The sequence below is a fragment of the Oncorhynchus gorbuscha genome, linkage group LG17 (assembly GCF_021184085.1).
Source record: "Oncorhynchus gorbuscha isolate QuinsamMale2020 ecotype Even-year linkage group LG17, OgorEven_v1.0, whole genome shotgun sequence".
Lineage (NCBI taxonomy): Eukaryota > Metazoa > Chordata > Actinopteri > Salmoniformes > Salmonidae > Oncorhynchus > Oncorhynchus gorbuscha.
Genome location: NC_060189.1, coordinates 20,270,755 through 20,296,679, shown reverse-complemented (window position 1 = coordinate 20,296,679; position 25,925 = coordinate 20,270,755). Strand labels below are relative to the sequence as shown.

The following is a 25,925-nucleotide window of genomic DNA, read 5'->3' as shown; positions in this document are numbered from 1 at the left end:
TGGTGATGGCAGTATCATGCTGTGGGGAAGTTTTTCAGCGACAGGGACTGGGAGAGTCGTCAGGATCGAGAGAAAGATGAACGGAGCAAAGTACAGAGAGATCCTTGATGAAAACCTTCTCCAGAGCACTCAGGACCTCAGACTGGGGTGAAGGTTTACCTTCCAATCAAACCTGACAGAGTTTGAGAGGATCTACAGAGAAGAATAGGAGAAACAGGTGTGCCGAGCTTGTAGCATCATACCCAAGAAGTCTCGAGGCTGAAATCGCTGCCAAAGATGCTTCAACAAAGTACTGAGCAAAGGGTATGAATACTTAAGTAAATATGATATTTCATTATTATTTTTGTATATATTTACATTTACATTTAAGTCATTTAGCAGACGTTTTCAAAAATGTCTAAAAAACTGTTTTTGCTTTGTCATTTTGGGGTATTGCATGTAGTTTGATGAGGGATTAAAAAAAAAATCAATTTTAAGATAAGGCGTAATAAAATTAGGAAAAAGTCAAGGGGTCTGAATACTTTCCGAATGCACTGTTTATAAACTCCCAGTAATGTATTGGGTAAAACACCAATGTTTCGGCATCACTGTGCCTTTTACAAAGTAAAACTATAAAACATTGTTTTCTGGATACAAAATACGCTTTCTGAGACACACTCATGCTTCTTATTAATAGAAAAAGTCTTCAATAAACTGGTTTAATATGTGAGAATCACACATGGCAGTCACAGTTGCACATATTTCAGTGCACTTCCTGTACATGTTTTGGCTGACTTCTGTACATGCTCTAGAGTCTAAAGTTGCAGCCTGCCACTGCAACAAAGAGCTATGTGGTCCACAGCGTTGACAACGTTCCCTCACAGAGGCACAGAAGTGAGACCAGAGAGAGGAACTGGGGACCAATGACTCATTTGGCAATTGCAACTAAATGTTGATGACACAAATTTCCCATAATAACGGTCTCATTGCGATACACAGAAGATCTGAATCAAAATGTCTATCGACTGCCCGAGACTCTCATTTACCAAGATCTTACCCAATTCCCAAATGGCGCCGCGGTCTAAGGCACTGCATCTCAATGCTAGCGGAGTCACTACAGACCCTGGTTTGATTCCAGGCTGTATTACAACAAACCGTAATTGGGAGTCCCATAGGGCGGCACACAATTGGCCCAGAGTCATCCGGGTTAGGGGTTGGCCGGGGTAGGCCATCATTGTAAATAAGAATTTGTTCTTAACTGACATGCCGAGTTAAATAAAGGTAAAATAAATATATAATTGTGACCGATGGAACATTTACAAATATCTATTATGTACTTTTAAAAATTATATTGGACCCCCCCCCCTCTTCGGAGGACAAAAATAAATAATACACACATTTTACATACATGCCACTTTTCTTTTCTACAGTAGTTACAGTAGTTACAGTAGTTACAGTAGTTACAGTAGTTACATAGCAAGAATACAGTCATTTGATAACTTGATATCCGCTACATCTAGATAGATATTACTTATACATCATACATCATATTTTCAGTCATAAATATTATAGAGCATTCACCAGTATTCACACACTAGGAGAGAGGTACTGCCTTGACCCATTTACAGAGGAGCCTAATGTTCCCTGTGTAACACACAGCTGCATGGGTAGCACCTGTCAGAGCCACTGCAGAACAACCCTCAACCTTTCAACGACAGGAAGCCCTTTGGGCTGCTATATCTCCCACTGAGGTGTGTGTGCACGTGTGTATATGTGTGTGTCTGTGTGTGTCTGTGTGGGTGTGCGAGTGTACGTTTGGATGGCAATGCATGAGTGAGTGATGAGATCTTCACATATAAAACTCCCTGCCTGAAAAACTCACTCAACATCCTATTGTTTCTTACGTTCTCTCCAAAAGTAGTGTTATATTCTTAGTTGCTGTTTTTGATAGGATTACTAAATCCTACATATCTAGATATAGATATCTAAATCATGGATAAAGCTGCTCTGGCTGTAGACCAGTGAAATCGCTGACACCCTGTTGAAGAACACATTGGGGAAGTTCCATGAGGTACGTCTTCAACCTGATGTGCTTTATAATGCACTCATCTATATTGGTGTGTTCTCCCATTGAAAGCTTCATTTATCAGGATGATTGTACCACAATGTATAGACTTGTCTTCTACAGTAAATGAGCAGAGTCAGAAATGTTTAGCCTATATTCAATATTGAGAAGATGTTAACTGTACTGAAAAAACAACATTTGGCTTGGCTTAAAAGGTCATACAAAACAACAGGGGAAAACTGGTCATTTAAGTTAAAACATCTGGTTTGGTGAACGCAATTCTTGTGGTTATTATGCTTTAATTACAAGTTGACACACAATTGTTTAGGGTTTTTGTTTGTCAGGGAGGGATCTGGTGACCAAGAATGACTTTGTGATATAGTATCCCTCTTTATAGCAAATCATTACAGCTATAGAGTATCTAATATGCATATGTAAAATGTGATAATTTCATGAAAGCAACAACATACTTTCAGAGCAGTCTGACAGATCAGTTGATGTACTTATGGAAGGCCATCTTGTCGATGTAATTCATGAATACACCTCTGTGTAGAGCAATGCAGGTTAGTCGTACCACTAGGTAGCCTAAAGAGCAGTGTGTCCAGTCTCCACCTCTGTGTGACCAATGTCCAACGTCCAGTATGACCATCACACCACATAGCATCGCAGAGAGTGGAGGTGAAACAGACAGAATCAAAAACAATGTCTCGACAAATGCAGCACAACGTAATGATAATAAAGCCAACAAACCAAAGGCAGCACACTGTGAGTCACACAAACCAATCTGGCCTTTGGCCTTGAGAAGAGGGCAGTCCATCAGCAGCTGAATATGATTAAAATACGAAACCAAGAGGGGAATCCCTTCAAATGGAACATTTTGACTTTGTTTAGAATTATTTCCGTAAGAGGCTGCCAGACAGAAGCTGAAGAGATGTCACCCAAAAACAATCCCTCTCGTCCTCCACCATTCCGTCCCTGAGCATCTCAGTGTAGGGGTAGACTATCGCTACCGGGGTCAGGCATTTCCCAACCCGTCAGATTTTCTCAAGGATTTGTGCCCTTGGGACAGGCGGCGACTCCAACTAGCCCACTGACCCCGTTACATGAGCTGAACAATGGGATAGGAGTGTAGAACGGGCCTGAGAGCACAGGGTTATACTGTACTGCTGAGGGGTAGAGCACTCCATCCGCACTGAGAGCGTGCCACACATGGTTTACCACCGGATAAGTGTGACTTTACATATAATCACATTTTCTATCAAAGAATCCAAACTATGATTAATTCCGAAATGAAGTAAAATAATTATAACACAAAATGTACCTTGTGAAACACTTAGTAATTTGGCGTCTCAACAAAAAAGGTATCATTAAATTACACTAAAAAAGTGTGTGGACATCTGCTCCTCAAACTTCTCATTGCAAATTCATGAGCATTAATATGGAGTTGGTCCCCCCATTGCTGCAATAACAGCCTCCACTCTTCTGGGAAGGCTTTCCAATGGATGTTGGAACATTGCTGCAGGGACTTGCTTCCATTCAACCACAAGAGAATTAGTAAGGTCGGGCACTGATGTTGGGTATTAGGCCTGGCTCGCAGTCAGCGTTCCAATTCACCCCAAAGGTGTTTGATGGGGTTAAGGTCAGAGTTCTGTGCAAGCCATGGAAAGCCATTTCATGAAGCCCCTGACAAACAGTTATTGTGCTGACATTGCTTCCAGAGGCAGTTTGAAACTCGGTAGTGAGTGTTCCACTGAGGACAGAAGTTTTTACGCGCTACGCGCTTCAGCGATCCTGTTCTGTCAGCCTGTTTGGCCTACCACTTCGCGGCTCAGTCGTTATTGCTCCTAGATGTTTCCACTTCACAAAAACAGCACTTACAGTTGATTGGGGCGGCTCTAGCCGGGCAGAAATTTGACAAACTGACTTGTTGGAAAGGTGGCATCCTATGACAGTGCCACGTTGAAAGACACTGAGGTCTTCAGTAAGGCCATTCTACTATGTTTCCCTATGGAGATTGCATGGTTGTGTGCTCAATTTTATAAACCTGTCAGCAACAGGTGTGGCTGAAATATATACAGTATAGTGTATATTATTTGCAAATCTCTTCATTTCATCTGTCACCATCTTAAGTCTATCATTTCCCAGCAAACTACACAGTATATGCATCAGTTTTCAGTTCCATCACATTACAGTTCCTCATCACATTACTATTGGACAAGGCCTCTATACAGTTCACTGAAGGTGTACATGCCAATGTGTTGTAGTATTTCGATGGGGGATTTAAAAAAAATCCTGCTACACTCTGGTTGTTGTGTATTGATGTGAAGCTACACAAAAACAAGAATGTATATTTAATACCTCCTGATCCATTTCACCTTTTGGTCTGGCCGAGATTATTACTTAATTTTTTCATTCTGCTGATTTAGTCATATCAGGACATCCTGAGTTGTTTGTGCAGGGCTGGGGACTTAAGGGATATTAGATGCGTACATGAATGTTCAAATAAAATACATTCTGGGTAAAAAGTTTTTCTTATTAAAGATTTTGTTTATTTGAAATTTTAAGGGATCTGAAATTGAACAACTCTTTACTTTTAAGAGGGTAATATAATAAGCTACAGCTATCTAGTTCACCAAGTCTCTTGGGAACCAAGTCTAAGTATGAGGCACTAAGCAACTATATTGTTTAACTCAAGTATTCAAAAATTGTTATTATACTTTGTCAATCAATCTCTTATATTATGTGGTGATGTAAACTGACAGAAACACTTGACTATGTTCCAGGTAAAATGGGATGCAACTATAGTTCAGATTATGATGATGACTGGATAGAGAACCTAGACGAAGTGTGTGACCACTGCAACTGCCCGATTCCCCCCAAGTCAGCTAAATTGGTGAGTGTGTTTCGACGGCGGCATAGCGTCTGGACGTGGCTGGGTAACTGGAGTGGAATGTGAAAACACACAAACATCTCCAATATGCATTTAATTGAGGTATCAATGAATATTACCTATGCAACCATGGTCTACCTGAAAGGGTGTTGTGCATGTCAGTGCTTGGGAATTGACAACTTACATAATTTGGGGGGAAGTTGGCTTTTGTGTGGGCAATTCATTTGGACTGTAAACATTCACTAAATTAGAATTTTTTTTGGTAACTGAATTTATTTTGCCAAAACAATTCACTTTTTGTCCCAAATACAAAGTGTTATGTTTGGGGCAAATCCAATACAACAGGTTACTGAGTACCACTCTCCATATTTTCAAGCATAGTGGTGGCTGCATCACGTTATGGGTATGCTTGTAATCGTTAAGTACTGGGGAGTTTTTCAGGATAAAAATTAACAGCATGGAGCTAAGCATAGGCAACATCCTTGAGGAAAACCTGGTTCAGTACACTTTCTTCCAGACACTGGGAGATTAATTCACCTTTCAGCAGGAAAATAACCTAAAACACACGGCCAAATCTACACTGGAGTTGCTTACCAAGAAGACAGTGAATGTTCCTGAGTGGCTGAGTTACAGTTTTGACTTAAATCTGCTTTAAAATATTTATAATATACAAAACCTGAAAATGGTTGTCTAGCAATGATGAACAACCAATCTGACAGAGCATGAAGCATTTTGAAAAGAATAATGGGCAAATGTTGCACAATCCAGGTATCGAAAGGTCTTGCCCAGATAGACTTACAGCTGTAATCGCTACCAAAGGTGATTCTAGCACGTATTGACTCAGGGGGTTGAATACTTATCTAATCAAGATATGTTAGTGTTTTATGTTTTATGAATTCTTTACAAATGTTCACATTTTTCTTCCACTTTGACATTACAGAGTATTTTGTGTAGATTATTGACCAAAACAAAATGTGTAGATTTTATGTAGATTATGTAACAACAAAATGTGGGAAAATCAAGTGGTGTGAATACTTTCTGAAGGCACTATAGATTACAGATACAGAAGAAGAGAACATGTGAATGCCATTTTGTTGTGGGCCAGTTTGTTGGCACAAAGTAAACATTACGTAAAACATGTTCAATTTAATTGAATCTTAATCTGGTTAAAATGGAATTGTTTTTTTACCATCAATTAAATTGTAATTGGAAACCCCCCAGACTTTTCTATTTACTGTTCTCATGCAAATAACAACTTGAACTTCCATATTGTTCGTACACTGAATCACAATCTTTGAATTCTCAAGTGGAAACCTAGGTTATTTTACTGAACCTTAACCTGCTTTGCTCTTATCAGTACACAGATCAACTGATCCCATACCCCTCTCATTTCACGCCTCCCTCTTCCCCTCTACCAGGTATGTTCTTATACATGAATATGGGGGTAAATATGTGCCATCTTCTTGTGGGTCAAATCTGATCATTACTGTTCATTCCTAACCCATGCGGGTTTTTGTGTTGTGCAGATAGCCTGGTGGTTGCCATATACAGCTATGAACCCAACCACAGTGATGACCTGGGATTTGAGAAGGGAGACAAACTGAAGATACTCAATAAGTAAGAATAGTGGAGGATGTGTGATGATGCCATTTACTTTTTAGAGGATGTGGTATATTTGTGTAGTTATGCAAAAGTGCGTAGTTGTTTGAAGGTGCATGACATACTGCCAAGGCTTGGAAAGTATGATATAGTGAGATAGTGTGTGTTAGTTAGAACAGCTATACTTACATGTAAGTGTTGTTGTTTTGTGTGCTGTCTAGGGATGACCCGGAGTGGTTCATGGCAGAGTCGCTCATCACAGGCCAGAAGGGCTTCATCCCATACAACTTTGTGGCCCCCCTGAACTCCATGGAGATGGAGACGTAAGTCAATTCAGAAACTCAAATAATTGTATTTAATTTAACTTTAAGTCACGTAGGAAGAACATACATCCCCCAACAATGTCTTACTCAACCCCAACACCATCTCCCCATACACAACAGTCAACACCCGTTAAGGGAAAGGGATGTGGTTTTGTTTGAAGTTCTACGCCTGTTTCATGTGTTTCAGATGGTTTTTCAAGAACCTCTCCAGAAATGATGCCATGAGGCTCCTGCTAGCTCCGGGGAACACACAGGGCTCCTTCATGGTCAGAGAGAGTGAGACCACCAAAGGCTCCTTCTCCTTGTCTGTCAGGGAATTTGATCCGAACACGGGAGACACGGTCAAGCACTACCGAATCCGCAACTTGGATACTGGTGGTTTCTACATCACCGCAAAGATATCCTTCAACTCCCTGAAAGAGCTGGTCCAGCATCACTCACGTACGTGCTATGACTCAAATCCTGTCTGAACTCCTGGAGCGATGCCTCCAGTCAGAACACAATAATACATCAGCCAAACAATACATATAGCGTTGGTACCAAAAACCATTGCCGTACCATCCATAGTGCACATACTCATCTGTTTTAAAATGTGGTGGCATTGTTTGACCTTTGACTCTGCCTGTGTTGTATGTGTCTGCAGGTGAGGCGGATGGCCTGTGCACCCGGTTGATGAAGCCCTGCCAGTCCCGTGTGCCCCAGAAACCCTGGTGGCAGGACGAATGGGAGATCCCCCGAGAGTCCCTCAAGATGGAGCGCAGGCTCGGGGCCGGGCAGTTTGGGGAAGTCTGGATGGGTGAGTAAATGAAATGCTGTACTTGTTACTCCATAAATTTTCCTTGACACCCAAAGGTACTCGTTACATTTTGAATGCTTAGCAGGACATGAATAGTCAAATTCACACACATATCAACAGAACATCCCTGGTCATCCATACTGCCTCTGATCTGGCAGACTCACTAAACACGTATGCTTTGTTTGTCAATTATGTCTGAATATTGGAGTGTGTCCCTGACTTTCCGTAAATTTAAAAAACAAGAAAGTATATTTTAAACCAAATACTTTTAGACTTTTACTTAAGTAGTATTTTACTGGGTGACTTTTACTTGAGTCCTCTTTTCTTAAGGTATCTTTACTTTTACTCAAGTATGACAGTTGGGTACTTTTTCCACCACTGTTCAGGCTATATTCAACCACAGTGGACATTTTCAGAATACAAATAAGTGTGTTGGTTTACATCGATTCCCTAGATATAAAGCAACCAGTTGCTCAATCTGGCTTTGGGCCTGTCTCTCTCTGTGTCTGCCAGAGCAGCTTTAGTTTAGGCTTTAGTTCTGCATTGTGTGTAATTTCCTAAATAATGCCATGACTGCAGGGCTTGTTTGAGCTGGTATAAAGTCTCTTGGGATTGATGTCAGGTGTCAGTTGGATTACGCAAGAGCCAGTGAGCGTTCTAGGTTGAAGATCTAGTCAAAAACCAGTCTGTAGCTAAGTCTCTCTGAAGCTCTTCACATGCCTATATTAGTTCATACATGTGTGTCTATATTACAATATTTACTATTGCCCCTCACATTGTGACCCTTAAATCAAACATTAGACAAAAAAACTCCAATGTTTTGATGGTGAGAATATATTTTAATGTAATCTAAACCCTCCACACACTACTTTTCCATTGAAGGGGGAGATTTCCCTGTCGTCCATCTTCATGTATGTGAACACAATGCTACATTCAAAACAACCCCCTGTATCAGACCTCAAAATAGCCTGCCATGGAACTTTGTATTAACAACTTCCTCCTGCATGCGATCTTGGCAACATAATTGTTTTTCCTTTCCTCATCCGAACAGCAGCAACTGAATACACCCACATCATTGGGGTGATTGTTGTTTCAGATTAAATGTTTATCCATGCATGTCAGATTGGAAAAAACTTCACCATTTTTGTTTTAGATCAAATGTAGAGAAGAATGCTTTCAATAACAAACAAGTTGATTCTCACCATTACACCATAGGTTATATAACTCAACTAGTTGAGAGTGACCGATAGTGAACTTGCATGTCCTCAACTGACTCAACTGGCCTACACATCATATACTACACTACTGAATAATAACACTGTAGTGTGATAGTAGTATTACTATATATTGTATATTTATTTACTGTATCACCAATGGCCTTCCTCTATGCTGCAGGTCTGTACAACAACCACAGACAGGTGGCCATTAAGAACCTGAAGGTGGGCACCATGTCCATGGCTGCTTTCCTGGCCGAGGCCAACCTGATGAAGGAGCTGCAGCACCCGCGCCTGGTCCGCCTCTTCGCCGTGGTTACCCAGGAGCCCATCTACATCATCACAGAGTTCATGGAGAACGGTGGGTGTCACTATCTAGGTTTACATTGTTATTAGGCTAATGGTCAATGCTCGTCTTTCAGGGTAAGACTAACTCCCTATACAATAGGTAACCTTGATCCTATTCTTTTCAGTTCTGTTCTTCTATTTTGATGAACCTTTGGCAGGGTAGCCTAGTGGTTAGAGCGTTGGACTAGTAACCGGAAGGTTGCAAGTTCAAACCCCCGAGCTGACAAGGTACAAATCTGTTGTTCTGCCCCTGAACAGGCAGTTAACCCACTGTTCCCAGGCCATCATTGAAAATAAGAATGTGTTCTTAACTGACTTGCCTGGTTAAATTAAGAAAATCTTTAAAAAATAATAATAATAATCAAATCGACCAGCTGGGGTCTCTGATGTCTACACACCAAAGGGAAGTCTGTTCTGACGGGGAAAAAGTGATGTCAAATAGTGGTGATTCACAGTCTCATTGTTCAGTGATAAGACCTGTGTCAACCCCCATGGGCGCGTGGCTCCATTCCTGTGTCAGTACACAGACCCCCCCACCCCCTTCAACCCCCATAATCCCCCAGTCAGACGAGGCCTTTCAGCCACTGTCCAGTGACTACTCTCTTTCTCTCCTCACACAACAAAGAGAGAGGCTGCCTGTAAAAGGGTAGCAAACCCAGACCAACAAAAATGTCACCATGGTTACAGGTGCACTGCACTGCACTGCACACAGACTGACCCTGAAAACGTAACTTCATAGAATAACAACATATTTTGATACCAATATGTTCTCTCCAGTAGCCTCGGTCTTAACCTCTGACTACTGTTAGTATATCACCTGCAGGTGGGTACCATGCGTAAAAGTACCACCGGCACTTGGTAACCTAAAGGCCCAAGAGAGAGTGGGCAACCCATAGTCTGATAGCCCAAAAAGAGAGAGGGCAATCGGACTAAGGAAGGTGGGTACCAGGGCAGAAAAGTACCACCGGCCCAGTGTGGACTTATGTTCTGGGTGGAAAGCGGCCGGGTGACCAGGTGCACATGGCCCTTTTTAGGTGACCAGGTGCACACCGTTCATTTTTGGTGACCAGGTGCACATGGGCCTTTTTGGGTGACCAGGTGCACGACGTCCGTTTTGGGTCACCAGGTGCACGCGGTTCGTAACGGCGCAGCTATCTGCTTTATAGTCCGAGGAAGGGTGCTTAAGTGTGGGTGCCCTGGTTCACCTGGTGTGCGAGGTTGTGGAGGTGGGGGTATGTTTTCACATTTCCCTCAAAGTTTGTTGTTGCCTTTTTGAAGGCCTTACATTGCGATAGACAATATCAAAGCACATTGGAAGACACTGTTCCTCGTGCATCAACATCTTCAGTATGCAAGTGCTCTGAGCTAGTAAATGTCGGGCCTTTGTATAGTCCTCTATAAACTGTCTCTTTGTTTGTGATTCACGTGTTCACAGACACAATTGTTGCCTCTGTTGTCACTAGAAAGGAAGGCTTGATGTTCCCATCCTCTCAACAGAGACACATAATAAACCCATGAATAGCGTTAGAATTCATCTCAACATTTGAATCTCATCATCACTTTTTATAATGACAGTGACCCAAAAACAGGTCATTTTTTTAATGGATGGATTTGTATTGGACGCCAAGTTGAAACCAACATTAGGTGTTGTCCTCATAATAACCGCACTTGGTTTTACCGCAACAGAGTCGTGCAACACCCTTTAAATGAAGTGACGGGAAACAAACGAAAGTAGCCACATCGCTCACAAAAACGGATAAAAAATGTAATCACGGGTAATTATAAAGGGAGCAGGAGAACATCTAAATTGGCTACAATAATTACAATAACTTTTCAAGCACCAAGGAGAATGAATAAACTGATTTTCAAGGCTTGGCCTATTCCAGTACAAATGCATGTTCAATAGGCTAATTCAAGCCACTTGTATTGTTTAAAATTGCAGGTGTAACATGGAAAACAAAATCTATTTGTCATGTTATTTCATTAACAGATCATGTTGTGAATAAGCCCACTAGACGATGTCATTTGTTGTCCTTTTATCCAGAATAACTGACATGAATAGCGTTGGGTGTTGCTCAATAGTCTGTCCTATACAAGTGTTCACAGTAGACCCGGTGTCCAATCCAAGGTACAAAAACATTAGAAAACATGAACTGATTACCTTGATGATTTCTCTGTTAAACCTAACGAGACCCTGCTGTAAATGAAACAGACAACAACAGATGATTAACCTCAATTCACTCTGGATATTAGATTCAATGTGGATCCAGGCACAATATATATTCTGGACATTCCTCACAAACACCTTTTTTTCCAGCACTTGGGCTGTCGTTGCATCGCTTCCCATATCACAACAGCTGTTCGTCACTTGACTGTCATTCGGGAAATTCCTTCCTGGATCAGATGATGAAGTGTGAAAATATCGCAGCGTAACTAACCAATTGGACACCAAATGGCATTCAACAAGTATTATGCATAATTACTGAAGAACCACATTAATGACAGTATCGATTTAGGTTTTAAGTATCAAGGTAAGGTAGCTATTTTGGTTAGATGCACTCGATTTTGCAATGCCTACATTATTTTGGATTTGTGTGCCCATGAAAACAGTTTTCACGCCAACCTTAAGGAGACAGACACTAAATGTTATGTAGCTACACTACATTTCTGATATCTCTATACAACAAACTGTCCAACAGCTAGATCCATGATTCTTACAGGGTTCAAGTTCAATGTCTAATTTAACTATGATCCCCTTATATCTTAATGTAATGACATGAAGAAAAAAAATCTGCTGATTATTATCAATGACTTATCAACAGCTGTAGCAAGTTGTCCGGTGTAGGAAATATTCACTGGTACCCTAGCTTATAGAAAGACCCATATCTGTCATTTGAATAACTTGATCACACTTTATTACAGGCGCTCTTGTAGATTTTCTCAAGACGTCCGAGGGATCCATAATACCCATCAACACCCTCATAGATATGGCGTCTCAGGCAAGTCCCCTGCTCTTTACTTCAATCTCAATAGCTCTCTATACACTGTCTCCCAAACTCTGTCTCACTATCCCCTCCATTCGCTCTTTCATTTTCTATTCTCTCTGTATGATCCTCGTCGACAGGAAACAGCCCTTGCTATTATGAGGCCTATACTAATCTCACTGTAACAATGGAGACCCCTGTGTAAGGTTTATTAACAATAACACCATAAGACTAGACACATTGACACAAATCTAACTGTGTCACCACCACTGTGTTACTCACCCCTTGAACTTCATTATATCAAGAAAGCAGCTGTATTGCTGCTTGAGCCTCTCGTATAAGGACAAATTACTTAGGAGTAGTTTGACGGCCAAATATCGGGCCAAAGATGGGAGAACATCTGCTTACACCGACATCTAATTTAATTGGGCTACACTAACATAATGTTATGGTTCAATTATATTAAAAAACACGAGCTGGCGCACACCCAGAATAATAGTTTGTGTGGAGGTGATGACTAACAGTGAATAAAATATAAACTACCAAAATAAAGAATGTCGCACACTCCATGTGTATACTCCCAGCAATTTCATGGGTATTTACCAACGTTTCGGCATCACTGTTCATTCTTCAGGGTTCAATTATGTACCTCTCATTCACAGTAATGGAAATTGAGCCACATGGAGGTGTAATGGGGTTACAGGGATGCCAACTAGCCAAGCTCAGAGTACTTTCAAAGCCGCCTGTTACAGAGGAAGAGCCTAATCTATGGAAGGTATTATGGAAAAAGACAACGTTCCTGAGCAATAGCTAGAACACTGATGGCATTCAGCATCATAAGTTGCTGTGAGCGCGTAGTGAGTAAGAACCCAACTGCCATGGAATTGGATTTAGAATTCAAATGAGTCCTGTAAGAAATGACTCTGGCCCAACAGTGGAAACTCTGTCTAGTGTATCGTGCTATTGAGAGCAGGGCTGCCTGTTTAGAGCCAGAATATCTTCACATCAACTGAAAGTGAGGGCAGAGGAGCATCTAAGATAGTTAGGGCTAAGGTTAGGGTTACTACCAGGTTAGGGTCGGGGCTTCTTGAAGATGAAGACTTTGTGTTATACTGTGTTTTTTTTTGTGTTACTTGACAGACAGTGAAACAACATGAACCCTAGAGCTAGTGAGTGAAAATGTAGACATTTTTGAGCATGATGATGAGGTCAAGTTCATACAACACACGCACCTCTCTGTTTTCTCTCAAGGACCTCGGGCCCCATGACGCCTATCTGTGAGATTATTACGTCTGAAATATGCACCAATGTCTGCCTAAACACACACGTACATGAAGGGGGCGGTGAGAACACACTCCTTGCTACCACAGAAATACTTGCACACTCAAACCATCATATGTTTCATAATCATACTCATTTTTCTCAAACAGGAAATGTTATGGTATTACTTGTATTCAATTAATTTAGGGTAAAGACAAATATGATTAGACCAGCCACAATTATAACTTGTCTGTGAAAACTGAGGGAGCACCAAGGTGAGGAACAGAGATTTGACCTGGGGAAGTGGGAACCTCCCTGTCACAGGAATCTTCCTCTGCCCTGTCTGTCTCTAATACACACACACACACACACACACACACACACACACACACACACACACACACACACACACACACACACACACACACACACACACACACACACACACACACACACACACACACACACACACACACACACACACACACACACACACACACACACACACACACAGTATTCATAAGTCTTTGCCAGGTAAAGCCCTGCCTTAGCAGCACTCACCCGTAGCACACGCTCCAGCAGGTATATTTCACTGATAACCCCAAAGCCAATTCCTCCTTCGGCCGCCTTTCCTTCCAGTTCTCTGCTGCCAATGACTGGAATGAACTGCAAAAATCACTGAAGCTGGAGATTCATATCTCCCTCACTAGCTGTAAGCCTCATCCCCATACTGTTATTTATTTTGCTCCTTGCACCCCAGTACCTCTACTTGCACACTCAACTTCTGCACATTTATCTCTCCAGTGTTTAATTGAATTGCTATATTGTAATTATTTAGCCACTACGGCCTATTCATTGCCTTACCTCCCTTATCCTACCTCATTTTCTATTGTATTGTTGACTGTATGTTTGTTATTCCATGTGTAACTCTGTGTTGTTGTTTGGGTCCACTGCTTTGCTTTATCTTGGCCAGGTCGCAGTTGTAAATGAGAACTTGTTCTCATCGAGTCTACGTGGTAAATTAAGGTGAAAAAATAAATCCTTCCTTATGCTGTACTGCCTCCTGCAGGTGGCTGAGGGAATGGCCTACATTGAAGAACAGAACTACATCCATCGGGACCTCCGAGCAGCAAACATCCTGGTGTCTGATGAGCTCATCTGTAAGATTGCTGATTTTGGACTTGCAAGACTCATCGAGGACAACGAGTACACAGCCAGAGAGGGTAGGAGGACTTTCCTTAGTTTACACTATAAAAATGGATATGCTTGAATGTTCTAAGTGCTTTCTGCTATGCCAGGAACTCTCTCTGTACTATAGCCCCACCAAGTGTTCATGTAGAATGCATATGGTGCTATTGAAATGAACATAACCATAAAGTAAACCTATTTCACTTTTCAGGTGCCAAATTCCCCATTAAATGGACAGCACCTGAAGCTATAAACTACGGAACCTTTTCCATCAAGTCAGATGTGTGGTCTTTTGGGATCCTCTTGACAGAGATAGTGACGTATGGTCGTATCCCATATCCAGGTATTTGACTAAGAATACTCCACACCATTCTCTAAATAGCACCCGTATACAGTAATCCTCAAAAATTACATATTTTGTTCACCAAAATACAACACTTTTCCCATATTATCAGCCAGACTGCATCCCCATCTCTTGTCTTCTCCCACTGTCAGGCATGAGTAACCCAGAGGTGATCCAGAACCTGGAGCGAGGCTACCGGATGCCCCGATCGGAGGACTGCCCTGAAGGTCTGTACAATATTATGAACCTGTGCTGGAATGAGAGCCCAGAGAATCGGCCAACCTTTGAGTACCTGAGGAGCGTTCTGGAGGACTTCTTCACAGCAACAGAGAGGCAGTACCAAGAACAGCCTTGCTAAGGCATACAGACATGGGATAGGAGAGGAGAGGACATTAACTCCAACTGTTAAAACACAGAGATATAATCCCAGTTTATATGCTTTTGATACTGTCTGTCTGAGAACCTTGCTGGATCTCCTTTCAAAACACACTTTGTAATCTTAGGCTCTGTAGACAGACAGATATACACCTAATACTTTGAAGAAGGATGCAATGAAAGCATATTTAGTGTAACATTTTAGAGAGCTCAAGGAAGATACCACAGTACTTTTGTATCCTCTAATTTCTTTGACATTTCATGTAATTTGTTCCATTTTGTACTATTTAGATATTTCTATAATCTATTTGTATATTTTGCTATGCGTTTGAAGACTATAAATGGAAGATGACATGATGTATCTTACAAAAGCACAAATGTTAGGCCTACTCTGTTCATTTACCTGTTAATGCCATTGACAAGAAATTCATATGAAATGTCAATGGTGCTCATTCAATAAAAAGTCAAGTAAAACATAAAAAGGAATGTAAACATTAACAATTAAGTCTCAAAAGTTTTTTTAAACATTTTTTTATTTTAAAGATGCCTACCTGAAATCCAAAACCGTCTTTGTTGTGGCGGGATGTGTAGCCTAGTGGTTAGAGCGTTGGGACTAAGTAACCGGAATGTTGCAAGTTCAAACCCCGGAACAGATCTGTCGTTCAGCCCCTGAATAGGCAGTTAACCCACTGTTCCTAGGCCGTCATTGAAATAAGAATGTGTTCTTAACTGACTTGCCTCGTTAAATAAATGTGTCTGCAACGCCGTCTACATTGTAAACTACCACTTGATTGGTTCAAGCGACGTTCTACACAGTAACGGATTGTATACACCCCTTTTCTCAAGTACAGCTGCCGCTTTTCGCCCGTCTGTGATGTAAAATGGCGCTGAGTTCTCAAGGAACAAAGAAAAAAGTGTGCTACTATTACGATGGTAAGTACTGATTTTGTTATACATCGAGTACAATGTGCCATGTTAAAAGTGGTGCAAATGGTCAGATTTGTTGTGGTCAAATTAGCTAGTGCAAACGTGCAGCATCTCTAGCTAGCTAACGTTAGCTTTGTGAAAGAGCGAGGCATTTCCAAATTCTGTACGTTGGTCTTTGAGAAATGTTCACTATTATCAAATATTATTCTCCATTGTGTATTAACGTCAAGTTACCGTTACTTGTCCACAGTGTATATTTTCGGTTAACTTGGTAGCTAGCTTGTACAAAGGTAGAACCGATTAGTTAGCCAACTAACGTTAATTAGCTTATGCAAGCATTGGACTCCACAAAAACACTAAGCTAGCGCTACATTAGCTAGCTATACTAGCAAGCTAACAACGTTAGCTACTAGCTACACTATTTCACTTCCTAGACGTAATAACCTTTCGATTTATAGGGATTTTCTGCAAAAAAAATGCATCGTTTCGTTGCCTTGGCCAGATTGCTTGCTTTAGTGACCGTCCATTCTCCTCAAATGTGCATACCGTGGTCAGAATTGTTACATCTAAAGTGATACTAAGGGATTTTGGATAAAGGCCTCATTTCCAAAATGGTCATAGCTAGAACTTTTGTCAGAATTAACTTTTCATAGCAGTTTTAGGAGAATACACGTAGCAGATGAAGATTTGGAAAAGAGTTGGGGTTAGCTAAAACGCAACAACAAAAAATATTAACATTTTTGAATAAATTTGACATGCTGGTTCCCAAGTAGATATGACTGCCGTAATTCCGGGTAGTAATCTCTTCAATCAATGAAAAAACGTTTTGTTACTGCAAATCACTTTTGGTCTATACACCGTTTAGCAGGTGTTATGGCGGGTGCAATGAAATGCTGATGTTTATCAATAAATACAGTAAATGTAAAACAAGTACACAGTACACACACAAAAAATATATATATATATATATATATATATATGACCAGTCAAAGGTTTGGACACTTGTTTAAAAAAAAACTATTTTCTTCATTGTAGTAAAATAGTGAAGACACAAACTTTGAAATAACACACATGGAATCATGTAGTAACTAAAGTGTAAAACAATTCAAAATATATTTTAGATTCTTCAAAGTAGCCACCCTTTGCCTTGATAGCTTTGCACAGTCTTGGCATTCTCTCAACCAACTTCACCTGGAATGCTTTTCTAACAGTCTTGAAGGAGTTCCCACAAATGCTGAGTCCCTGTTGGCTGCTTATCTTCCACTCTTTCACCCTGTGATCCAACTTATCCCAAACCATCTCAATTGGATTGAGGCCAGGTCATCTAATGCAGCACTCCATCACTCTCCTTCTTGGTCAAAAAGCCTTTACACAGCCTGGATGTGTGTTGGGTCATTGTCCTGTTGAAAAACAAATGATAGCCCCCACTAAGTGCAAACCAGATGAGAGGTGCTTTGCTGCAGAATGCTGTGGTAGCCATGTTGGTTAAGTGTGCCTTGAATATTAAATAAATCATTGACAGTGTCACCAGCAAACACCATCACACCTCCATGCTTCACTGTGGGACCACACATGTAGAGATCATCCGTTTACCTACTCTGCGTCTCACAAAGACACAGCGGTTGGAACCAAAAATCTCAAATTTGGACTCATCAGACCAAAGGACAGATTTCCACCGGTCTAATGTCCATTGTTATATTTCTTGGCCCAAGCTAGTCACTTCTTCTTATTGGTGTCCTTTAGAAGTGGTTTCTTTGCAGCAATTTGACCATGGAAGCCTGATTCACACAGTCTCCTCTGAAAAGTTGATGTTGAGATGTCTGTTACTTGAACTCTTGTACGACTGCACATGAAGAAACTTTAAAAGTTCTAGAAATGTTCCAGATTGACTGACCTTCATGTCTTAACAAGGCACGCCTGTTAATTGAAATTCATTCCAGATGACTACCTCATGAAGCTGGTTGACAGAATGCCAATAGTGTGCAAAGCTGTCATCCAGGCAAAGGGTGGCTACTTTAAAGAATCTCAAATATAAAATATTTGTATTTGTTAAACTTGTTTTGGTTACTACATGATTCCATATGTGTTATTTAATACTGTTGTCTTCGCTATTATTCTACAATGTAGAAAATAGCAAAAAAGTATGAGCAGGTTTGTCCAAACTTGACTGGTACTGTATATATTTTTTATAATCAAATGAAGTACAACAGTAGATAAAAGTCTGTACAGAACAATTAGCTAAGATTAATTCATTGGACATCTGCTGATGTCCACTTTCTTCCTTCAAAGGTGATGTTGGGAATTACTACTATGGCCAGGGGCATCCCATGAAGCCACACCGTATCCGCATGACACACAACCTCTTGCTGAACTATGGTCTCTACAGAAAGATGGAGATATACGTATGTTGAGAATCCTGGAACTATTCATAAGAGCAGCAGAAATCCTGCAAACTCAATAGTTCTGAATTGAAAGGTTAATACCTAGGTAGTGAGGTCTCAGTAACTGATCTTCTCCCTGTCGGTCTCAGCGACCTCACAAAGCCAGTGGAGAGGAGATGACCAAGTACCACAGTGACGACTACATCAAGTTCCTGCGTTCCATCCGGCCTGACAACATGTCGGAGTACAGCAAACAGATGCAGAGATGTGAGTTTTAGGCATAGAGGATGTCATGTCTCAATATACCTATACAATTGAGCAGTAGCCCATGAAAAGTCAGAAATAAATACTTTGAAAAGCCTCTAGGCCAGCTTTGTCCTTATGTTTTTGAGATTAACACATTTTCTGCAATTCTCATATAGTTAACGTTGGTGAGGATTGCCCTGTGTTTGATGGCCTGTTTGAGTTCTGCCAGCTCTCAACAGGAGGCTCTGTTGGTAAGTTAATATACAGGTGTAGGTCTACTCTTTTAGGTGAGACACATTTTGCCTGGATAGATGGAATATTCTCTGGCTTACTTGGCCTCTTCTGTGACTGTCCATTACAAGAATGTAGCCATAGTTTCATGCTCTCTGATTGGCTTCTCTTCCCCTGTGTTTTAGCTGGAGCTGTGAAGCTGAACAAACAGCAGACAGACATTGCTATTAACTGGGCTGGAGGTCTCCATCACGCCAAGAAGTCTGAGGCGTCAGGTTTCTGCTATGTGAATGACATTGTGCTCGCAATTTTAGAGTTACTGAAGTGAGTACAACCTCTCCACTGCAGTTCATCGAGTTTGTGAAATGTAGGGAATGATATACCCTAACAGATCTCAATAGTAACTTCACTTTGGTACGCCATATTTAGGAGATTTTTATTCAACCTGTTGATGGTAAATCTTCTCTTCCCCCAGATACCACCAGAGAGTTCTGTACATAGACATTGACATTCACCATGGAGATGGAGTGGAGGAAGCGTTCTACACCACAGACCGGGTCATGACCGTGTCCTTCCACAAGTACGGAGAGTACTTCCCCGGCACTGGAGACCTGAGGGTGAGGCTGTCATGTCATCATCAGGGGATGCAATTTGGTGGCATTGTTTATTAAATGATGTCCAAAGGATAGATTTCATTCATACTTAGAAAACTTCACGGCCTGGTGATTGTAGTTTCATAATTGCTTTGTTGGTCAGAGCTTGTGTCCACATTTGTAGTTGACTGAGTCTGCTTTGTTATTTCTCAAGGATATTGGCGCAGGGAAAGGCAAGTACTATGCTGTGAATTACCCTCTGAGAGATGGGATAGATGACGAGTCTTACGAAGCCATATTCAAGCCTGTAAGTATACTAACTTCTTATCTTGGCTGTATTTAATATCTCCCTGTAACTCAAACAGACCCAAGTGTAGATAGACTACATTCTACTTTCCATTTAGCCAACCAAGCTCTTCTCTGTCCTGCTACCCCAATGGTGGAACCAGCTTTCAGAAGCATCTGAAAGGGAAAGGGGGATACCTAGTCAGTTGTACAACTGAATGCATTCAACTGTGTCGTTCTGGGTAAGTGTTTCGGCTAAATGACTAAAATGTTAATTTGTGTGTGTGCAGATCATGACTAAAGTGATGGAGATGTACCAGCCTAGTGCAGTGGTTCTTCAGTGTGGAGCTGACTCTCTCTCGGGAGACAGGCTTGGCTGCTTTAACCTCACCATCAAAGGCCATGCTAAGTGTGTGGAGTACATGAAGAGCTTCAACCTGCCCCTGCTGATGCTGGGTGGTGGAGGCTATACCATCCGGAACGTGGCCCGCTGCTGGACCTATGAGACAGCCGTGGCCCTAGACAGCTCCATACCAAACGGTGAGCTCTCCTGCTGCAAGCTATAAAAAAATAAATGGTTGCACACACATTTTTGAGGGGCCCTGAATGCAGCAGTTTTGGGGTTTTACCCAATAAATTACTGGGAGTTTATATATAGTGTGAGACTTCTTAAAAGTTTAACGTTATAGTTTATTTGCCATTAGCATCTCTACACTAAATACTTATCTGGCTGTGCTCCAGCTCACGTTTTTTATTAGAGCCATCCTGCTGCACTGTTGATTTATGTACTTTTACTTTCTAGCGTTACTATGTTTACAGTAATATTTGACAGGTCCGAGAGGGGCATGAGTGTTTTAGGATAGATTCCACTACAGTAGATGTATGTCACTGTGTTGATAAATTCATGTTATCTCCACAGAGCTTCCATACAATGATTATTTTGAGTACTTTGGGCCAGACTTCAAACTGCACATCAGTCCCTCCAACATGACCAACCAGAACACCAACGACTACCTGGAGAAGATCAAGTGAGTTGTTGTGCTCTTTATACCTACTGTACATAATTAGAACAATATTTTTGTTCACAATCATACTATTAGTCATAATTTACATTTACATTTAAGTCATTTAGCAGACGCTCTTATCCAGAGCGACTTACAAATTGGTGCATTCACCTTATGACATCCAGTGGAACAGCCACTTTACAATAGTGCATCTAAATCTTTTAAGAGGGGGGGTGAGAAGGATTACTTTATCCTATCCTAGGTATTCCTTAAAGAGGTGGGGTTTCAGGTGTCTCCCGGAAGGTGGTGATTGACTCCGCTGTCCTGGCATCGTGAGGGAGTTTGTAGCGGTATTTCTTAAGAGAGGGGTAAAGAAAGATTTTGTTCGGGCGCCAGGCAGGTATTAACCCTGCCAAAAGGAAAAGAGTAGAATAGAGAGAGTACCACTACCAGACCCACACACATCAGCAGAAGAGACTGCCTAGAGTGTAGCCTGTTTACCAGATAGCCAGTGGAGAGAAAAAAGAATACACACCATATAAAACCCACATCACAGCACAGGGGTAACCCAAACAAGAATACCTCATACAATAATACTAATACTAATAATGGCAGAGCAATTCAACAGCAACTTCATACAAGAACGAACCCAGTCATCAATATAGGATTTGCAATAATCTGTATTATTTTCTAGTGGGTGAGTGCAGAGGGTATGAATGTGGGGGTGTTCATCGACACAACAAAGGCCTTAAAAATGTCCACAGTCTTCACGGCCACATGTCATTAGTACACCCCACCTCAACAGTTCACATAATATACAGCTTGCAAGTAACCTACTAAAATGTCCATCCAAATACTTCTGGCAGGGAAATAATAGTCCAGCTCTAATGAACTTCAATGGGCAGTGCATTTAACAAATAGAGAGTCTGTTGCAGGGTAAAGCACTGGAATGAGAGCGAAGAGAAAGAGAGAGAAAAAGATCAATCTTAGCTGTGGTCTTCAGGCCTGCCGGTGTCTGACTGTCCGATGGTTTGTTGGTTTAAGCTTCGCAACAATGTTGCTGCTAACCCATGCGATCCATAACGGGCGCGGTCCCAAACAAAAACAACCACGATCTAAAGCGATCACACCGATGATCGAGTTAAATACTTTATAAACTTCAAACGCTGAAAACAAACAAAACTTCTGCAGCACACACAATCAAACTGTTGCGCCTCCCAAGAGCTCCTCCCCAAACAGCTGAACAAGCTCTATTTCCTCCTTCCTTACTGCTCATGCGCTCTTAAAGTGGCAGTGCACGGTGAAGGCTCCGAGCAGATTTCGCCACAAGTTTGTTCCACCATTGGGGGGCCAGAGCAGCGAACAGTTTTGACTGGGCTGAGCGGGAACTGTACTTCCTCAGTGGTAGGGAGGCGAGCAGGCCAGAGGTGGATGAACGCAGTGCCTTTGTTTGGGTGTAGGGCCTGATCAGAGCATGGAGGTACTGAGGTGCCGTTCCCCTCACAGCTCCGTAGGCAAGCAACATGGTCTTGTAGCGGATGCGAGCTTCAACTGGAAGCCAGTGGAGAGAGCGGAGGAGCGGGGTGACGTGAGAGAACTTGGGAAGGTTGAACACCAGACGGGCTGCGGCGTTCTGGATGAGTTGTAGGGGTTTAATGGCACAGGCAGGGAGCCCAGCCAACAGCGAGTTGCAGTAATCCAGACGGGAGATGACAAGTGCCTGGATTAGGACCTGCGCCGCTTCCTGTGTGAGGCAGGGTCGTACTCTGCGGATGTTGTAGAGCATGAACCTACAGGAACGGGCCACCGCCTTGATGTTAGTTGAGAACGACAGGGTGTTGTCCAGGATCACGCCAAGGTTCTTAGCGCTCTGGGAGGAGGACACAATGGAGTTGTCAACCGTGATGGCGAGATCATGGAACGGGCAGTCCTTCCCCGGGAGGAAGAGCAGCTCCGTCTTGCCGAGGTTCAGCTTGAGGTGGTGATCCGTCATCCACACTGTGAAGTAATGTTTTTAGATTTGGGTCATAAACAATAACCGTTATGTAAGCTAGTTATTGACAAGGTAATTTCAGATACCACGTCATATTACGGCACTTGTTATACATATTATCCTTGCCGTGTGTATATTTGATGGTATTTTTGCCACTGTTAGTTGAAGTGATGTCACGTAGGTTAATGCATCTCACTTGTATGTGTCCATTCAGGCAGCGTCTGTTTGAGAACCTTCGTATGCTGCCCCACGCCCCGGGGGTCCAGATGCAGGCCATTCCAGAAGACGCCGTGCAGGAGGACAGTGGAGACGAGGAGGAGGAAGACCCTAACAAACGGATATCCAGTAAGTCCCCTGTCCAAATGTTTAGACCCAGCTGACAATGGGGGGGGGGGTGGTGTCAAATACAGTGCAACTGGAAAGTATTCAGACCCCTTAACCTTCCACTTTGTTACATTACAGCCTTGTTCTAAAATTGATTATATTTTTTCCCCCTCAATCTACACACAATACCCCATAATGACACGGTGAAAACAGGTTTTTGGAAATGTTTGAACATGTATAAAAAATAAACATGCCGTAATATTCAGAACCTTGGCTATAAGACTCAAAATTGAGCTTAGGGTGCATCCTGTTTCCAATGATAATCTTTGATGTTTCTACAACTTGATTGGAGTCCACCTATGGCAAATCCAATTGATTGTACATGGTTTAGGAAGGCACACACGTCTATATAAGGCCCCACAGTTGACAGTGCATGTTAGAGCAAAAACCAAGCCATGAGGTTGACGGAATTGTACGTAGAGCTCTGACAGAAGATTGTGTCGATGCACAGATCTGGGGAAGGGTACCAAAAATGTCTGCAGCATTGAAGGTCCCCAAGAACACAGTGGCCTCCGTCATTCTTAAATGGAAGCAGTTTAGAACCACCAAGACACTTTCTAGAGCTGGCCACCTGGCCAAATTAAGCAATCAGGGGAGAAGGGCCTTGGTCAGGGAAGTGACCAAGAACCCGATGGTCACTCTGACATGGCTCCAGAGTTCCTCTATAAAGCTGGGATAAACTTCCAGAAGGTTCACCTTCCGAACGGACCACGACACAAAGCACACAGCCAAGACGACGCATGAGTGGTTTCAGGGCCAGTCTAAATGTCCTTGAGTGGCCCAGCCAGAGCCCCGACCTGAATCCGATCAAACATCTCTGGAGAGACTGGAAAATAGCTGTGCAGCAACGCTCCCCATCAAACCTGACCGCTTGAGAGGATGTGCAGAGAAGAATTGGAGAACCTCCCCAAATACAGTTGTGCCGAGCTTGTAGTGTCATACCCAAGATGACTCGAGGCTGTAATCACTGCCAAAAGTGCTTCAACAAAGTACTGAGTAAAGGGTGTGAATACTTTTGCTTAAAACCTGTTTTTACTTTCCCCTCTATAATGACAAACGATTTACTCCATTTTAGAATAAGGCTGTAACATAACAAAATGTGGAAAAAGTCCAGGGGTCTGCTTCCTGAATGCACAAAGTGCAGTGAAATGTTTTACAGGGTCAGCAATAGTAGTACAGTGCTCCTGGAGCAAATTAGGGTTTAAGTGCCTTACTCAAGGATACAGATTTTTGTTCACCTTTGTCTCGGTTATTCAAACCAGCAACCTTTCGGTTACTGGTAAAATGCTCTATCCTCTAGGGTATCTGCTGCCACAAGCCTACAAGTTTTAAAACCTGACAAACACAGCCACAACACATGAGTCTCTTGGTAACACAATCTTTGCACCATTGGCATGCCTACTTTTTCTCAGAATTAACATATGAGAAATATACCTTCTATATGCCCCCGCCACGCAAATCTTTGTCTGAGATGCTCATGTCCTCTTGTGCAGTTCGCGCCCATGACAAGAGGATAGCGTGTGACGAGGAGTTCTCAGACTCTGAGGACGAGGCTGAGGGTCAAGGGGGCGGACGGAGAAATGCTGCCAGTTTCAAGAAAGCCAAGAGAACAAAGACTGAAGAAGACAAAGAAAAAGAGGGAGAAGAGAAGAAAGCAGGCGATGACAAGAAAGCTGATGACAAGAAAGGTATCTCAATCAATTTTCTCATTCGTGTAGAATACTCATGCTTTTTGTGTGGTGCACAACTGCAGTCATCTAACATTTTGAAGCCTCATAAACATTAAGTTCTATACCATGTCCCATTGTACATTGAGGATAATTGTTTGTTGCTTCTTTGTTATGATAGAAGTTAAAGAAGAAAAGGTGCCAGAGGAGGAGAAAATGGACACAACAAAGGGGTTAGCAAACATTCATTTTAAATGTTTCGGGAATATCCGATAGTCAATGTGTTTTAAGTCATTTTCCCTCTGTTCAACAGGCCAAAAGAGGAGTCCAAGACACCGTGAGGAGCTCCTAGCCAGCTTTTTTAAAGCATCTGAAGGCTAAATTCGTTATAACGATATGGATTATTTCGCTTTTGGGAAACCAGGCCCTGTTGAGAATAGTCCTGTTTGCCAGACCAGTCACCTTTACTGGCTGCTGCAAGGGAAAATCCCACCCCTCCAGATTGAAATGGGTTAAACATGTATTTTCTAAAACACTTAATGTTGCAATTTTTATAAGTACTGCTGTTTTTGTATGCTTTAAGCCCATTTAGATTTATCCTATCAATACTGCTCCCCTTACCCAAACAAATGTTGTCTACAGTATATTAAAGGCCTGGCACAAAATATTATGCATTTTATAAATTTCAGATTTAATTTAAATCATAAATATGTTGACATCTCTTGTACCCCCTTTTGTATTTTGTCCCGCTGTTGTCCTGTGTCTTTGGAAACATAGTTGAAGCATGACATGAAGTCCACTTCTTAAAGATGTATTCATTCTGTGTTACCGGCTAAAGCTACTCTGAGCA

General features: G+C 41.9%; 2 protein-coding genes across 2 annotated transcripts; both read left to right on the top strand.

Moving 5' to 3' along the window:
- The first annotated feature begins 1,761 nt into the window (after positions 1 to 1,761).
- Positions 1,762 to 15,865, top strand: lck (LCK proto-oncogene, Src family tyrosine kinase). The gene is made up of 12 exons (XM_046307774.1): positions 1,762 to 2,050; positions 4,828 to 4,937; positions 6,292 to 6,352; positions 6,461 to 6,551; positions 6,755 to 6,856; positions 7,044 to 7,297; positions 7,500 to 7,652; positions 9,048 to 9,227; positions 12,137 to 12,213; positions 14,528 to 14,681; positions 14,858 to 14,989; positions 15,142 to 15,865. The coding sequence occupies exons 2-12, from the start codon at positions 4,833 to 4,835 to the stop codon at positions 15,345 to 15,347; spliced, it is 1,515 nt and encodes a 504-aa protein (XP_046163730.1). The 5' UTR covers positions 1,762 to 2,050; positions 4,828 to 4,832; the 3' UTR covers positions 15,348 to 15,865.
- A 209-nt stretch (positions 15,866 to 16,074) lies between these two features.
- LOC124001172 (probable histone deacetylase 1-B) lies at positions 16,075 to 25,802 on the top strand. The gene is made up of 13 exons (XM_046307775.1): positions 16,075 to 16,297; positions 18,581 to 18,693; positions 18,822 to 18,939; positions 19,095 to 19,169; positions 19,335 to 19,473; positions 19,625 to 19,766; positions 19,957 to 20,049; positions 20,318 to 20,567; positions 20,947 to 21,055; positions 23,239 to 23,369; positions 24,902 to 25,096; positions 25,257 to 25,308; positions 25,389 to 25,802. The coding sequence occupies exons 1-13, from the start codon at positions 16,246 to 16,248 to the stop codon at positions 25,414 to 25,416; spliced, it is 1,497 nt and encodes a 498-aa protein (XP_046163731.1). The 5' UTR covers positions 16,075 to 16,245; the 3' UTR covers positions 25,417 to 25,802.
- The last annotated feature ends 123 nt before the right edge of the window (positions 25,803 to 25,925 follow it).

What these genes read in the sequence shown, in the direction of transcription:
- lck (XM_046307774.1), top strand. Translation starts at nt 4,833, where the DNA reads ATGGGATGCAACTATAGTTCAGATTATGATGATGACTGGATAGAGAAC. An exon ending in GCTGGTCCAGCATCACTCAC is followed by an intron (nt 7,298 to 7,499) that starts GTACGTGCTATG and finishes ATGTGTCTGCAG; the next exon opens with GTGAGGCGGATGGCCTGTGC. An exon ending in TCATAGATATGGCGTCTCAG is followed by an intron (nt 12,214 to 14,527) that starts GCAAGTCCCCTG and finishes TGCCTCCTGCAG; the next exon opens with GTGGCTGAGGGAATGGCCTA.
- LOC124001172 (XM_046307775.1), top strand. Translation starts at nt 16,246, where the DNA reads ATGGCGCTGAGTTCTCAAGGAACAAAGAAAAAAGTGTGCTACTATTAC. An exon ending in GCAATTTTAGAGTTACTGAA is followed by an intron (nt 19,474 to 19,624) that starts GTGAGTACAACC and finishes CTCTTCCCCCAG; the next exon opens with ATACCACCAGAGAGTTCTGT. An exon ending in GACTACCTGGAGAAGATCAA is followed by an intron (nt 21,056 to 23,238) that starts GTGAGTTGTTGT and finishes GTGTCCATTCAG; the next exon opens with GCAGCGTCTGTTTGAGAACC.